Raw genomic sequence first — 17,302 nt, 5'->3', positions numbered from 1 at the left:
AGTAGACTGGGATTGCCATCAGAACAGATTTAATTAAAACAAGTCTGCCAGCCTAAGACAGCCACTTGTAACTCCAATGTTTCAGTTTAGATTCCAGTTTTGCAAGGATCCAATGCCAATCTTTTATCCTGTAATTGTCGGGCTTTAGAAAGAACCCCAGATATTTGAAGGAATCCTCCAGCGATTTGACTTCAAAGTTCAGAACCAATTCCACTCTGCGCACCTGCTCTCTAGCCAGACCTGAGCAAGTAAGTGTAGATTTTCTCTCATTTATGCATAAGCCAGTAGACTTCAGAAAGAGGTCCAAGATCCTCTTGAGCATCCTACAGTCTTCGAGGCTACCATTGCTGAAGAGGATTATATCATCCACGAAGAGGAGGTGAGTGACCCAGAAATTTTGAGCAACTTCGATTCCTTTGAGAGTTCCTAGTCTTTTTGCTTCATGGATCAAGCGACTGATGCCATCTGCTGCCAGCAAAAACAAGAGGGGAGAGAGTGGGCAGCCTTGGCGCAGGCCACGCTCAGGGCTAAAAAAACTAGAGGCTGCACCGTTTATCAGGACAACTATGGACGAAGATGAAACACAGCTCATAATCCATCTTACAAATTCGTATCTGAACCCCAGATGAGTTAACAAAAGTCTAAGATACAGCCAGCTAATTCTGTCATAAGCCTTCGATAAATCTATTTTCACAACGACTCCTTTTTTCTTCCCAGCTTTAAGACTGTGGAGCGTTTCTTGAGCAACTCCCACAACTTCATGTATTTGCCTACCATCTAAAAAGCCAAACTGCTCCGGAGAAACGTTTTTAGAAAGGAAAGGTTTTAGCCTGACAGCAATGATTTTAGCAATAATTTTGTAAACACAGGTACACAAAGAAATAGGCCTGAAATCGCCAAAAGAGACTGGAAGATCAGATTTGGGAATGAGTGCAAGAAATGTGGCATTAAATGGTTGATAGATAGAACCTGAATGCCTGGAATCTTCCACGATAGCCACTAACTCATCTCCAATGAATTCAAAGAAATGCTGAAAGAATTCGACCGTCCAGCCATCCGGACCGGGGCTTTTGTCCCTTTGCATCGATTTAAGGACGCTTTCAACCTCCTCTTTAGAAATAGGTGCCATGAGGGATTCATTATCTTCCTCCTCTATGAATCTTGGGAAAATCTGGGCAACCCTAATAACTTCTGCAATAGAAGCTTCATCTGGAGCTTTAAAAAGATTCTTGAAATAATTGACCCCCTCAGAGGCCAACTCTTCGAAAGAAAGTGCTAATTCACCATTGGCTTTCTTCATTTCCCATATTGTATTTGAGTTTTTTCTCCCTTTGGCATAATTATGAAAAAACTTGGAATTTTCATCCCCTGCCTGCAACCAGATCGCTCTGCTTTTTAAACGCCAGCTTTGCTCCCTGATCTGAAGAATTCTCCTTCTTTCCATCTCCAACTCATGAATTCTCTTCCGAGACTCCCCTGTACCATAACCATTTCTATCTGGATCTTCAAGGAGGGCGAGTTCTGAGTTAACAGAATGCATAGATTCTTCGTCCTTCATTTTCTTTTGGAGAGCCCAAAGTTTGGAGGTGGCCTTCATCCTTACTAAATTGTCCATAAAAAGCTGACTTCGATTCTCATTTTCATTGAAAACATCTTTCCTCCAAGTGTTATGGAAGAGACTAGTGTATGATGCATCCATAAGCCAAGAAGAATTAAATTTAAAAGGAATACCTGGTTTGGTAAGATCTCCCTTCACTTCCAGGAAAACAGGTAAGTGATCTGAAAGACCACCATCCCCAACCCAATGCCTGAACACCTGTAATATCACTTATCAAGAATCGGTCTAGTTTCTTCCCGATCCAGTCATCTCCTATTCTGCAGTTCCTCCAAGTGGGTCGCAGCTTTGAAGGGGAAACATCCACAAGGGGCGATGAGGCCAATTTCTGTTGGAAGAACTCAGAAAGGGGATCTGCTCTGGCGTTGACCCCCCAAGATTCAGTCAGTCCCAGAGAAAAATTGAAGTCTCCTCCAATAATAAGATTTGGATGCGCCAAGAAAGACTTAGCGAAGAAAGAGTTCCAGAACTTCTCTCGCTCTGAGATAGGACCATAGATATTGAGGAAGAGAAAAGGAATGCAAAGTTCGTTGGAGAAAAGTTCCACAGCCAGAACATTTTCTGATCCCCAGGAGGAGATCTCACGCATCACCTTCACATTAAAACCCAGAACCACACCTCCCGAGTGTCCATTCGCATCAATTGCATGAAAACTCCAACCAGGCATAAGCTTATAAAGACAACCTGTAATTTCTTCCCCTTTCCCAAGAGTTTCTTGAAGAAGAAGAATATCAGGTTTATTGGACCTGACCAGATCCTTCAGAGCTAGTTTTTTGGGCATACTAGCTAGACCCCTGCAGTTGTAGGATAAAATGATCATCTAGAACTCTCAGGGGGTGACTGCTTTGCTCTAAGCACCCCTGGCAGAGACATCTGTTTCCCTCCAGCAATATCAATGATAGCCTTCAACTTTGCCTTCGACAAATTTGATTTCCTCCCTCTTAGCTTTCTCGTACCTATTGACCCCTCATCCATCTCCAATCTGCCTACAACCAGGCCTTTCCCTTTCCTGATGGCTAAAGGTCTTAGGTTGTAGTGAGGTTCAAGGCCTCCAACTCCAGAAGGATGAGTAGAAACGAGAGAGGGAGAAGATGGGATTGTCGTTATAACACTATCTGATGGGGCTAGTCCCATCTTCAGATCTGGCATTTCGTTTGATAGTTGGCTGACCAGACCCACCCCATCACAACAAGAAACATGCAGAGCATTTGAAGAGCGAAGGGGAGAGGATTGTGGAAGGAGGGAACACGCCTAAATCGATCCATCAATTACGGGGACTGCTGATATACCAGCAAAAGAGAGTGGAAATGATACAGAAACACTAGCTGTCACCTCAGGCTGATCATTTCCAATTTCCCCCACATGCTCCAGATCCAACTCCTGAACACTAGCCGGAGCTTCGGCCTCCTTGAACTGATCCTCTTCCTTCTGAGAGATTACCTTCTTTTTTCCCTTTTCCTCTAGATTCTTCCCATTTTTTCTCTGCCTTCGACGACGACGATGACCAAGAGGGCATTCCCGGGCCAGATGTCCATAAACATGACATCGATGACACCTAAAAGGGAGGTTTTCGTAGTCCAGGGTCTGGATAAACTCTAGACCATGATACTTCAGGAGCATAACATTCGCCAAACCTTCTTTGGGATTTAAACTTACCATAAGGCGGGTAGCGCTCCAGTCATGAGTGTGTAAATAAGTTTTGTCTGAATCGAGAAACTTACCCAGAGTATTTCCGATTGAAGAGAAAGCCGAGTCAGTCCAGAAATGAATAGGAAGACCTGTTAATCTGACCCAGACTGGAAACTCCTCTATTTTTTCTTTCTGGGCATCGAAAAGAGGCGACCATTTCCTGAATAAGATAGGCCTCTTCCCTAGGCTCCAGTGCTTTTGCAACACCCACTCGACATGCTCCTTTTGACCAAACCGAATACAGAACCAGCCTCTGTCAAGCATCTTGATCTCTTCTGGCTGACCCGGAGCTTCTTTCCATTCAGCCTGAGCCCATTCCTTGATGAAGGCCACCGAGAACTTCCTTCCACGGACTCTGCCAACTAAAAGGGTTTCTGAGGCTTCCAGCGCCCGGTCTATATGGATATCCACTCCAAAAACACAGCTGGTCTCTCCTCCTTTTTCCTGAATATTTTGAACTTCTTCCTCTTTCCACCCACTACCTCCGTCTTGGCTTCTCCCTCTGCTGCCTCAAACAACTCAGAACTCCTTTCAGATGGAAGAATGTTACCTTCATTTCACTCCACGACCGTCCTTAAAACCCCACCAACCGATACTGAGACCTGGCTTTGTTTTTGTCCCTCTTCTCCGAATCCATTCAACTCCCCTCCAGCCTCTTCTATGGACGTGGGCCTTGCTAAACTGGGAAACATTCCTTTCAGCATCAGATTTTTCCCAGATATCCGTTCAAGGGCGTCTTTTTTCCTTACTCCGGCTCCCACTACCTTTTCCAAGCTACCTGACTTTCCTGCCTGCTTCGGAAAATAATATTGCAGGTTCTCCTCGGACTCATCGTGTCCCCAACAGGCAAGGAGATCTTCAGGCGTCGGTTCTATATCCAACGACTCCCTTCCTTGATGCCACTCCCGCTCTTCACAAAGACCGGACTCCATTCACACCTAAATGATAACAAACATCTAAAGACTCCAGCGGCTTCAGACCCACAGCAACCAGCTCCCAAAACTCAGCCATGGCCGCCAAGGAAAACTGCGCGGGAAACCAGTTCAAAAAACCCCTGTTCGTCTATGGGCACTCAAACTCTTCCCATGAACAATCATGTTAGCTTTCTGCAAAGAATGTTACTGGGCATGTTACATATGTAAATGAGTCATTAAAAGACCCTCCAAGACCAAGCTCAAGCACCTCCTTCAAGTCAGCCTAAAGATATCTCTAGAAAGGCATGTCGGCCTTGACACTAGGAGAAATCAGCTTATTTGATGGGCAAATCACTATAAATAGGGCAGCTCGACCTCCACTTGAAGACAAAATTTTCGGTCAAGGAAAAGAGATAGAAAGAAGTGAAAAGTTCATGAAGAAGGAAGCCTATAACCAAGCGAAGGAAGGAAGTACATAACCGAGTTTATTTCTGATTTTTTTTGGGTTGATACTCTTCACACGTGCGAGGTATAGGTCTTGTAGAAGGAACCGAGGTATTACAGTAACACTTGAAGGTCAAAACATGAAGAAAGTTAGGGTGATACCCAAGCCACATTACCATAGAATAAGCTTCCATCTAGAGAGAAGGAATTCAGAATATCTAACCAAGTCAAGTATTGCAATGAGGGTTTTTGAAGTAGGACAGAAAAGTTGCAGGTCTGATTCAAGGAGCCAAGAAAGCAAGTTGAGATTTCAAGGGTAGTCGAGAAAGAGGAAGAAGCAAGTAGTTTGACCATCATTGACTCAAGGAAGAAGAAGAGGTCAAAATAAGAAGCTTTGTGACTTGGTCTTGGAGAAGTCAAGTAGGTCAAGGGTCTTGGTCTTGGTATTCATCAATTGAAGTCTCTATAAGGAAGAAGAATTCGTTTGGGTTATCCTCTCAAGTTGGAGAGGTTTTGGCCCTGGTTGATCACCTACATTCTGTGTCTCTTGTCACTTTATTGTTTATGCATTGGTAGCTGTTTGATGAAGAAGAACACCCTAAAAATATAAGTAAAGATAAGATCTTAATCTAAAGAAGTAACAAGCATTCACAAGCAATTATCTTTAGAAGAGAAATCACCTAATTGCTATGCCCTAGATTTCTCAACATGGTATCAGAGCTAAGGTGACAAAATCGTGGAAAGGGCATCTCATCAAGGGACACTCAAACATTCAAGGACCAAATCTCGAGGAAGGCATCAAAGAAAATCTAGAAGATCATCCTGAAGTCAAGATCTACAAAGAAGTGTCAAAGCCCTAGATCGAAGAAGAAGCCTTCACGAAAAGAAGTTTTGGGATTCTCGCTCAAGACATCATCAAAGAAAAGGACCTTAAAGACCCTATTTCCACTCAAGAAAGGAAAAACTTGGCTCATCCAAGGGTAGATAGATCAAGGGCGTTGTCATCATCAAAGATAACAAGGAAATCTTCCTCTCTTTAAAGTAAAGGATTTCATCTTAGGAGGAAATCCTTATCTTTGAAGAAGATCATCTAAGAAGCATCAAGACATCATCAAGAAGTCATCAATCAAGTTGAAGAGTTCATCTTCACTTGACAAGTAAGTATCATTATTTCTATAAATTAAAGTTAGTAAAATGACTTCATTTTAAAAGGAGATCAAGAAGTTGGTTGGGTCATCGAACTTCCTTGCATGGAAAAGGAGGATAGATTTAGTCCTCAAGGAAAATGAAGTTATTGATCATGTCAATGGCAAAGTCTCCAAACCATCTGAAGGGAAATCACTATCTAAACATACGAAAAAATATCTAAGGGCTCAAAGGATCCTTATAGAATCCCTCAAGGATTCCCTCATCCCATATGTAGCAGAGATGTAGACATTAAAAGGGATATATGATAGGGTAGCAGAATTATTCTCTGAAAGCACAACAAGAAAAATCATATCACTGAGCTCTGATCTATGCAAATTGAAAGAATCAAAGGATGAAGGGATATCTACATGTCTCACAAAAGCATCTCTAATATGGAATCAACTTCAAGATCTAGGAGAGATGATATCTGATAAAGAAATGATTACCATTGTTCTAAATGCTCTAACTAATGAACAAGGAAACCTTGTATCAAATGCCTATGAAGAGGAGAAAGCTATCCCATTCAATAATTTGTGGTCACTATGCAAGAGTGAAGAAAACAAGTTACAGGCAAAAAGTGATACAAATGAGTAGGATCAAACATTTTTTGTCATGTCAAGAAGCAAAGGGATATTTGGCAAGTTTGGTCCTCAAAAAAAGAAGAAGATCAATATGTCTCAAATCCAATGCTATGGATGTCAAGGATATTGGCATTTCAAGAGAGATTGTCCTAAGCTCAAGAAGGACAACAACAAATGAAGAAGGGAAGAAGCCCATATCACTAAAGAAGAGGAAGAAGTTGAAAAGAAGAAATTCAAGAAGAAGTAAAGATCTCTACTATTATTGAGATAAATTTTCCTCACCTGGTTCTTCTCAAGTTTCTGGTTTTCTGTTATGGAATATAACTATCATGATAAGAATCATTAGAAGCATGATAGGATGCATCATGGCATCGTAGAAGCATTAAAAGAAAGAACTCGTGACATCATCATAGAAAAACATGGAAGATAGCTGAAGTCTATGGCAGTGACCTATGCAAGTATATAGCTTTTGATAACCTCATCAGAAGCATAAGTGGCACTTATGAAGAAAAAGGTCATGTAGCACAAAGCTCATCATACATCATTCAAAAGGAAGCATTTGTTGGATGAGGATACTCAAGATCCTCTATTGGAATCTTCATTGGAAGGTTCACCAATCAAAAGAAAGAAAGGGTTTCATCAAGAATCCCATCTTGTGGGAATTCATGGGATGATGGTATGATGAAAAAAGAGGTGAAGCAGGTCAAGGGATTGAAGTTCTTTCAATCAAGGATGTTGTTGAAGAAGCCTAGATGACCTAAAGAAAAAATGAGGTATGTATGCTTGTATTCAATATTGTAGAGTCATGTCATATGGTTGCAGGTAACATGGATAGATGCTTTATCTCGAGAGCATGATCAAAAGAAAGGATCTCCTTCTTAAAGGATGTAACAAGGCATGGGTCACACATTAACTAGATGAAATCAACATAATATGTCCTCATATGAAATATGAGGTGGTTGATAGTGATTGAAGGAACTCTTATTAAAAATTCCTAGGAACAAAAATATGTGAAGAAATAAGGAAAGAGATCGTGGAATATGCAACCATGAAAAAGGCAATCAACATTCGAAGACTCAGAGATTTGACTAGGATAACTCCATGAAAGATATGAAGGCTTTGATGAAGTCTGAAAATTAAAGAGACCCTTGACAATATATATCTTTTGGAGATGTGTCAATGTGTATGTAGGATGTTGATGCAAAATAGAAGATGTCATGATGAAATACCATCACAAAGGTAATTTTGATTTAATAATTTGAATGATATCTGGATGGGCTTATGTAGGGCTACCAAGGGAATAGCTATGTATATCTTCCAACATTGATTTCCATGTAGTAGGATGAAAGATCCTTAAGGAAACATGGAATGAAGAAGGAAATGTGGCATGAAGGAAGGCCATATATGAATTGATGGATCACTTTCCGCTGAAAGGAACAATGACATGGCTGACTCATGGATGAAAGTGATGGATGGTTTGTGCCCTACGAAGAAGTCCCAAAACATGAAGACTCCTGAATAAAGAGAAGAAGTTCATGAAATCGTGAGGAGGAGTTCTTCAAGCAGCTGGTTGTCCCATCATCTCCACCAAAAGAGATACTGTAGGTCCCTAAGTAAGAGGGAGCCTGGAAACATGTTTCTATCTTGGTAGAAACTTGGAAGTGAATTCCTAAGCCAAGAGGGTGCTTAGGTATATCCATTCTGTAGGAATGAGTACATTCCTTCATCAAAATAGGTATATCCTCCATAATTAAGAGGGAGAGATACACACATCATTCTTGTCTTCACTTGGGAAGACAGAATGGAGGATTGGGTAAACATCTAGCATCCAATGCTCTTTGAGGATGAGTTAGGGCATCCAAGAGAGTAGTCATAGAGTACTGATATTTTTTGAGGACTCGGAATCCAAGATAAGAATAGTCCTGGTGGAACATACTCTAAGAGAAACTAGGTGGGGTATGTTCCGAGAGAGGCAATGATGAAGGTGTCTATACATTGTTGGTCTCGCCAACATTGAGCTTTGACCTTGTGGAGAGATAGAGTTGTTAGTCAAGGCCTTGCTATGAGACAATGCTGGTTGATATGATGTTATACAGATGGGTTACCAATCCGACTCTTCTTATGAGAATTATTCAGATTGAGAATGTCCAAGTACCTTGTTTGGATAATGTATACCTCCCTAGTTAAGAGGGACTGTTGAAAAGTGTAACTAGGTTCGTCTTCATTATGACATGTGTAATTATGATTTTATGTAATTGATGTAAAGAAGAAAATAAAATTATTTTTGTAATGCTTGATTCAAGGGTTTCATGATCAAGGAATTTTATTTTATAGTTAAGATTCCCATTGTGAGCCTTTAGGGTTAGTCATCAAGTCATAAAGTTCATTGAGTCATTGTCAAAGTTTGAAGACCGTTATTGGGCATGTTACATATGTAAATGAGTCATTAAAAGACCCTCCAAGACCAAGCTCATGCACCTCCTTCAAGTCGGCCTAAAGATATCTCTATAAAGGCATGCCATCCTTGTCACTAGGAGAAGTCAACTTATTTGATGGGAAGATCACTATAAATAGGTCAACTCGACCTCCACTTGAAGGCAAAATTTTCAATCAAGGAAAAGAGATAGAAAGAAGTGTGAAGTTCATGGTGAAGAAAGCCTATAACCAAGTGAAGGAAGGAAGCACATAACCGAGTTTATTTCTGATCTGTATAGGTGCTGTAGAAGGAGCCAAGGTATTGCAGTAACACTTGAAGGTCTGAACAAAATGAAAGTTAGGGTGATATCCATGCCACATTACCATAGAATAAGCCTCCATCTAGAGTGAAGGAATTCAAAATATCTAACTGAGTCACGTACTACAACTAGGGTTTCTGAAGTAGGACTGAAAAGTTGTAGGTATGATTCAAGGAGCTAAGAAAGGAAGTGAAGACCTGAAGCGTAGCCGAGAAAGAGGAAGAAGCAAGCAGTTTGACCATCATTGACTCAAGGAAGAAGAAGAGGTAAAAATAAGAAGCTTTGTGACTTGGCCTTGGAGAGGTCAAATAGGTCAAGGGTCTTGGTCTTGGTATTCGTCAATTGAAGTCTCTATAAGGAATAAGAATTTGTTTTGGTTTTCCTCTCAAGTTGGAGAGGTTTTGGGTTTGGCTAATCACCTACATTTTGTGTCTCTTGTCTCTTTATTGTTTATGCATTGGTAGCTACTTGATCAAGAGGAACACACTAATAATCTAAGTAAAGCAAATATCTTAATCTAAAGAAGTAAAAAGCATTCACAAGGAGTTATCTTTAGAAGAGAAATCACCGAATTGCTATGCCCTAGATTTCTCAATAGTGAGAGTGGTTCTTCAACATCACATTCCACATCCACATATCCCAACGCCTCAACTTTCTCATCTTTTTTTGTTTGTAGAACCACACTTGGTGCAAAACCTGGCATCAAATCGACACTTAAAAAAAGGAAAAGGCAGAAGCTGACAGGTTGGTCAGTAAGTGTCTTCTATGGAGTGATGTTCCTTTCAACATTGCTAAGACCAACCCATTCTACCAACCTATCTTTGATGTTGTCGTTGTTGTTGGCCCGAGTTACAAAGCCCCTACCTCTGCAGAGTTGAGAGGGACTCTTCTTTAAGATGAAAAGGTTGATTGTATTGCTAGATTGGAGGAGTTTAGGCAATCATGGGAACGCACTGGATGCACAGTCATGTCAAATGGTTGGACTGACCAGAAGGGTAGGACCCTTCTTAACTTCTTGGTTAGTTGTCCTAAGGGGACAATGCTTATGAAATCTATTGATGCATCTGCACACATTAAAGATGCATGTTTATTACGTGAGTTGTTGGACATCTTCATTCAGGAAGTGGGTCCACAAAATGTTGTCTAAGTCATAATGGACAACGCTGCAAATTATGTTGTTGTTGGCAGGTTGCTCATGGAGAGGTATCCTAACTTGTTTTGGAAACCTTGTGTTGCTCATTGTATTGACTTGATGTTGGATGGTATAGGTAGGATTCCTCTTGTGAGGGATATTGTTGAATCATCTAGAAGCATAACAATTTTTTTATATATTCATGCATATGTGCTTAGCTTGATGATAAGTGTTGTACCTTGGAAGACAATCTCCGACTGAGGAGAGGTTAGTGCCCAAGACATTTATTCAAAATAGTGAAAATATAAATTGGTTGTCCCATTGTTCAAACCCCAAAGATTATTATTTAAAGCCAATGCTTCTTAATCTTCAATGGAAAGAAACAATTTTTCCAAAGTGGCCTTCTGATGTTGATTAGAATTTTAATGAAAGAACAGATAGAATGATAGTGGAAGATTTCCAACACATGTTGCTTAATGCATAGTCTCTGTTTTCAACCTTTGAAGAAAAAATGTAATTAACAGAATATGGTGTATAGGAAAGAGGAGTGCATCATTAAGGAATCTTTAACTTTAAATCACAGGAAACTGATTTACAAAACTTTAATATTAAAGACCAACAACTTCATTACTCTTTACTATGAAGAAAACATAAAATGGAACAACAAGGAAAAACATTTGTACTCAACAAGTGCCTGGAATCACTTCAAACTTCTTTATTCAATTCCATGTGAAGATAAAAAGATACAAGTATTTTCTGCTTCTGAGGTCTAGAACTTGGAACCCTCCTGTTTGAAATAATGTGATGTGGGTCATATGCCCATTTTTCACCCAGCTGTAAATCCATCTCTTCAAGTAATTTATGCACTTCTCCGGCAATTTTCTTGTTGTTCACAATGAAAGGTCCCATTGTCTTTGGCAATTTAAGCAAGTACCCCTTCTTTGCTAACACAAAGTGTATTTGATCTACATTCAAGCTCTGCCTAACGAACTCCAATGAAAATAATCTCATAGGTAAAAATGTTGGAAGTCTGAAAGGGGAAACTTCTGCTCCATATAATCTGATCTTTGAATAATCCTCAAATTGAAACCAATCACCAACTTTGACATCTTTACTGAGCTGAAGTAAATACTGAGCCTTTGGTAGAAAACAAGGCAGAGGAGAACTGTTCAAAATTGAAAAAACAACTGATAGGAAAGAAGAAGCAAAATACATCAATCCTTGGCCATTTCCAGTGCTTCTTATCACATCAATCCAAAATATCACTCACTACTTGTTTTTATGAGGGTCCATGATATTTAGCCCTAGATGCATGAATCTTTCCACACGAGTGTACAAAAATAAATATGTAACAAGAGATGGAAATCTAAAGCAACCTATGTAGGGAAGATCTGTTAATTGAGAATTTACCATTTTTTTCCCATACGGTAGGTATGTCAAAGACTATTTCTGGGTTCATCATTGAACTGAACATTCCTAAAAAAGCTTTATCAATAATGTTTATATCCTCCTTTCCTAAGATTTTGGCCAAAATATATAGCACAGGTCTAAGTTCTTCAACAAAAGTATCTAGAGGAAAATGAGAAGGCTCCACAAGAAAAAAATTTCCAGTAGGCATTAAAAAGAAATTGAGTTGAGCATAATTAGGAGTAGACAAATTTTGGAAAGTTGAAATCATAGCTTCCTCTGAAAAAAGAGTGTAAGAGGTTGCAGATGGAAAGCACAAAGCTTGCTGAATTAACAAGGCTGACACTTGAAAAACATTTTCCCCTAATTTATTCATAACAAAACATTTTTGAGGGTAAAGGGAAGAGACAAGCCAATTTATAAACTCAGGGAAGATGTAAGTCTGAGGAATCATGGTAGCTAGGACACCAGACCTAATAACAACAACATAGACAAGGTATTCAAATTGGTTCAACAAAATTTGATGATAAACTTATATACAATTCATTGAACAAACGGGGTCAAAAATATCTCTCTTAGTATCCATCAACAGAATATCAAAAGTAAAACCTGTAATAACGACTTTCTTCAACATTTTCCAAATTCCGAATGCTGAGACATTGTGAAGATGTCAGAATAGTGGTCGCTGATAATGACTAGACTTGCAACCTGTACATTTTGATTTTTTTACAATGAGAACAACGAACAACAATGAGGGAATGTAGAGTAAACATGATTTATAGAATAAACAGAGTAACAAGTGGGAAACAAAATTAATGAAAATTTTGAGAGAATCGAGAAATGAGCTGGCGACAAGATGGATGAAGTGATGGATGACGTGGAGGATGAGGTGGTGGAAGGAAAATGGTGACAGTGCAATGGTAAATGGCTAACAGATAGACACCCGCTTGCCAAGGGAAGAGTAGCCTTGATCAACTGATTACAACTGTAAATCTGATGATCGGGAATAACGTTGAAAAGTCATACGGGGGTTTTGGGAGAGATAATTGTCAGGCATGTAGTGTCATCGGGTTTGCTCCATCCCGCGGGCCCCACTACCTTATCTCATCGCACTCGAAAATGTGCCTGACTTTTAAACTCTGACACAGTGTTGTTGACTAGGGCCCACCTGTTTACATTAATGCTTGCATAAAAATTTATTAAAACAACGTAATCCACCATCAAACAAAAAAAAATTCTTGCTTTCTTTTCTTTTTGTTATATATATATATATATATATATATATATATATATATATCTTTTGAAACTGATACATATTTATACATTTCTCCTACAAATATATAAAAGGAAAACGAGCTACAACATCTGGCTCCACTTGGGGATAGTGTTTTAAGTCAAAACACTAAGAACCATATATTAGTGCCTTCACCTCGGGCATGGAGTCAAAATTATAGCTTGAAACATTGCAATTAAGGGCTCCCCGATTATTTACAATGATCACACTGGTATATACAATGAAGGAAAAGAAATGAAGTCAATGTTGGAAGTAGTGCTTCAAATACTGCCCATTAATTGGCAGCTGTATAAGTTCACCATCCAAGTTTTCCAAAATGAAGGTGTTATTTGTTCTAGACTTCTGCAATCTTGAAAGGGACATACCAAAGAGGATGAAACTTTCCATGCTTGCCTTTCTCTTCTTTTCTCACATCCCAACATAGAACCAAGTCTCAAGGCTGAAAAGTAATATCTTTGGCTTTCTTGTCAAATATTAATTTCATTTTCTCCTAGTAATTGATAAGATTTTGCATTACCCTTTCTCTATTTTCATTCAATTCTACCAACTTATTCATCCTCCTTCTAAGTGCATTTGATTCTTGCTGAACATCTTGAATAAGTGCCACAATAGGTTTTTCTAATTGGCTAGGAAATAAAGTAGTTGTTCCATATACTACCTCAAAAGGTGACTTCTTAGTCGACCTTCTAGTAGTAACTCTATTTTCCCATAATGAAAATTTTAACCTTGAATCCCAGGTTTTCTGATTTTCTGCAATAGTCTTTTTAAGAATCTTCACCAGGGCCTTATTGGAAGATTCTGCTAGACCATTTCCTTGTGGTTGTTGAATGGGCCAATATCACATTATATTTTTGGCAAAAATCAATCAAATTTGCAGATCTAAAAACATGTGCATTGTCTGTTACCAACTTCTTAGGACAACCAAACCTACTGAAAATATTGTCTTCTAAAAATTTTATTACCACCGTATCATTAGCTCTCCTTGTTGGAACCACTTCTACCCACTTAGTAAAATAATCAGTCCCTATCAAAATCCATTTATGTTGTCCACTAAAGGGCGAATTTATCTCCCCTATAAAATCCAAACCCCACTGTCGAAAGGGTTCTTCCACAAATACAATGATCAAGGGTAATGGTGCTAATTTCTTCTTATCAACAAATATCTGGCATTTCTCACAACGTCTTACCAATCTGCAAACATCAAAAAATAGAGAGGGCCAAAAGAAACCAACCTTCAAGATTTTATGGGCTGTGACTTTCCAACTGTAGTGACCTCCATAGAGGGATCCATGATTTTCATTTACAATTTCTATAGTCTCTCCTTCAGTTAAACAGAGCAACAAAATACCAGCTAGATCTCTCCAATATAACTTCCCACCTGTTATTACATATTTTTGAGCCTTAACTCGGAAAGCTTTATATTTTTTCTGTCCAAAGAAAAAGGACAACTAAGGAAACAAAGATGATGGACAATATCATTATACCACTGAGAACAAAGATATTTATACTGAATTCTGTTATCAGTTTCTTTACTCATACTGTGTTCTCCTTCTGTTTTGGATTCAGTAACTATTGCCAGCAAATTGATTCCCATAGCTTGATGATTAGCTTCTGTTAAAATTTTTGCTAAACCTTGTCCTTTCACCAGCTTAGTTGGCTCAATATCCATATCATATTCCTAGATTTTTGCAATCAATTTTCCTCTTTTTCTGTCATTATCACTCTAAGTCAGCACCTCTTTAACAACAACATCAGGAACATAAGCAATAATTTGAGATTCCAGAATACAAAATCTAAAAGCCTTTAGTGCTTTTACTAAATCGTAATTTTGCTTCTCCGGAATATTATATTTCACTTCTGCATCTCTTAACACTCTGCTGAAGAATGCTACAGGTTTCTCTTTGTTTTCCTGATTTCTTTGTAGAAGCACTGCTGCTAGAGTAAAAGGGGAAGTAAATGAGAATATTTGAAAAGGCTTTTGATAATCAAGACTTACCAACACAGGTGATTCCTAAAAAGCTTCTTTGATCCGAGCAAAAGATTTCCTGGCTGTTGTAGTCCACTTCACTTTTGCATTCTTTTTCAACATATCAGTAATTTCCTTAACAATTTCTGCATAATTTGGGATAAATCTTCTTAAAAAATTTATTCTTCCCAAAAAACTTTGAATCTCTTTTTTAATCCTCGGCAAAGGTATATTTTTTATTGATTCAACCCTTTTTGGATCTATCCTAACCCCTTCTTTAGAAATAATATGACCAAGTAATTTTCCTTCTTTCAAAGCAAAATGAGATTTCTTTGGGTTTAAGGATAAACCATAACTTCGACATTTTTTTAAAGCCTACTGTAAATGCTTTAAGTGTTCTTCATCCGACTTAGAGAAAATTGTAATGTCATGCAAATAGATTACCACAAATTTCTCTTTTTAACCTACAAAGGCTATATCCATATCCCTCTGGAAAGTAGCCCCAACATTCATTAATCCAAAAGGCATTTTAGCATACATAAAAGTGCCCCATGGAGTAGTAAACATTGTCTTCATCTTATCGTCTAGCTGCATCAAAATCTGATTATAACCTGAAAATCCATCGATCATTGACAATCTTGAAGATCCTATCACCTTTTGTAAGACATGATCCATTTTAGGAAGAGGATAATTGTCCTTCAATGATACCTTGTTTAAATTTCGGAAATCAATACATAGTTGAATCTCCCCATTCTTCTTCCTCACAGGCACTAAATTAGCCACTCACTCAGAATATCTCAGAGGAACAATTATTTTAGCTTGTAACAACCTCTTAACTTCCTTCTCAATTGATGTCAACAATAAAGGATTTATTTGTCTCAATTTTTTGCTTGTATGGTTTAATCCCTGACTTCGAAGGAATTTTATGTTGGATGATGCTAGTATCATAAGTCTTCAAATCCTCATAAGACCATGCAAATATATCAATATATTTCTTGAAAAGCTCTACATACCTCTGTTTGAATTCCTTTGGAACATCCTTTGCTAACCTCACCATCTTACGTTGTTGTTCGGTTCCAAGGTTGTAATCTTCAAGATCCTCTTCTGAATCTATTTTCTTTGCATGGAAAAAAACATCATTCGCATTAAATAATCTCTCCAGGGTACCAAACCTTTAGGAATCACATTATTCTTCATCTATACAATCTTTTGATTTCCAATAAAATCTTTCAAAGGCATTTTTTTGTTTGACTGCTCTTCTTGAAACTCATCAGATTCATCCTCTCGATCAATTTCGAAATTTGAAAATTCACCCACCATTTCCAGAATTCTTTTGATTTGTTCTTCATCTTCAAACACCTGGCAATACTTCACATTATCTGTAATGGAAGGCCTGCTTATTATTTCTACTTCATACCTAAGTCTGAGATTCAAAGGAGGCTTAAAAGTACTAGCTACAGCTGCTAATGAATCAGCTAATGTGTTACCTTCCCTAGGTACAAACTATATATTAAAAGCATAAAAGAAGTTATCTACCAAATCCCACACTTCATTTCTATACATCTTTAGTCTTGGATGTCTTGATTGACATTGATTCTTAATTTGCTTAGTAACCAATTATGAATCTCCATAAACGCAAATGCATTGAATTCCTAGATTCTCTGCTGCTTGTAAACCAAGAATCAAAACTTCATATTTAGTAACATTATTTGTAGAGTCAAATTCTAGTTTATAAGAGAAGGGGATCATATGACCTGTAGGAGAAAGCATAAAAACTCCTGCTCCATTCCCTTCTTTTTCATAGGCACCATCAAAATATAACTTCTAGACTCCACTGACTATCGGCTTCTTGCTCTTAATTGCTGAAGGGAGCTGCACTTCTGTATCTTCAGCAATTTCTGGTGACTCATGCAACATAAAACTAGAAAATTCATCATTTTCCTGCTATAAACAAGAGAATTACTTGAACCCTCCTTCGTCATAGTTTTCACAAACCTGGTCTCTCGATACAATCTCCTTTCTTCTCCACCAAAAACTGGAATAATAACATAAGCAAAATCCAATTTAAGGACTCCTCCCAATTTGGCTCCCCAAGATCTAGAGAGCAACATTCCAAAATGAGCTAGAATATCTACAATAACCACGTCCATTACAATGCTCCTAGCAGGAATTTGAGCCAATGATACCACCAAATCTTTAATCAATCCCATACATTTGACCTTCTTTGAATCAAAAGAATATAGGTCTTTATAGGGCTTTGTAATTTGCAAGTTCAATTGCTTCATAATTGATAGTGGCATTAAATTATGAGATGCTCCTGAATCTAACATACAATTA

General features: G+C 38.4%; 1 protein-coding gene across 1 annotated transcript; it reads right to left on the bottom strand.

The window, feature by feature from the left end:
- Nucleotides 1–1,718: 1,718 nt before the first annotated feature.
- Nucleotides 1,719–2,396, bottom strand: LOC149197840 (uncharacterized). The gene has a single exon (XM_089408828.1). The coding sequence runs from the start codon at nucleotides 2,394–2,396 to the stop codon at nucleotides 1,719–1,721; it is 678 nt and encodes a 225-aa protein (XP_089264954.1).
- Nucleotides 2,397–17,302: the final 14,906 nt, after the last annotated feature.

Source organism: Pinus tabuliformis, chromosome 2_2 (genome assembly GCF_031772625.1).
Source record: "Pinus tabuliformis cultivar Carrire ecotype Pingquan chromosome 2_2, CPIR1, whole genome shotgun sequence".
Lineage (NCBI taxonomy): Eukaryota > Viridiplantae > Streptophyta > Pinopsida > Pinales > Pinaceae > Pinus > Pinus tabuliformis.
This window is presented reverse-complemented; position numbering and strand designations above follow the sequence as displayed.

Excerpts from the sequence above, each read along its gene's own strand:
- LOC149197840 (XM_089408828.1), bottom strand. The coding sequence starts at position 2,396 with ATGCCCAAAAAACTAGCTCTGAAGGATCTGGTCAGGTCCAATAAACCT.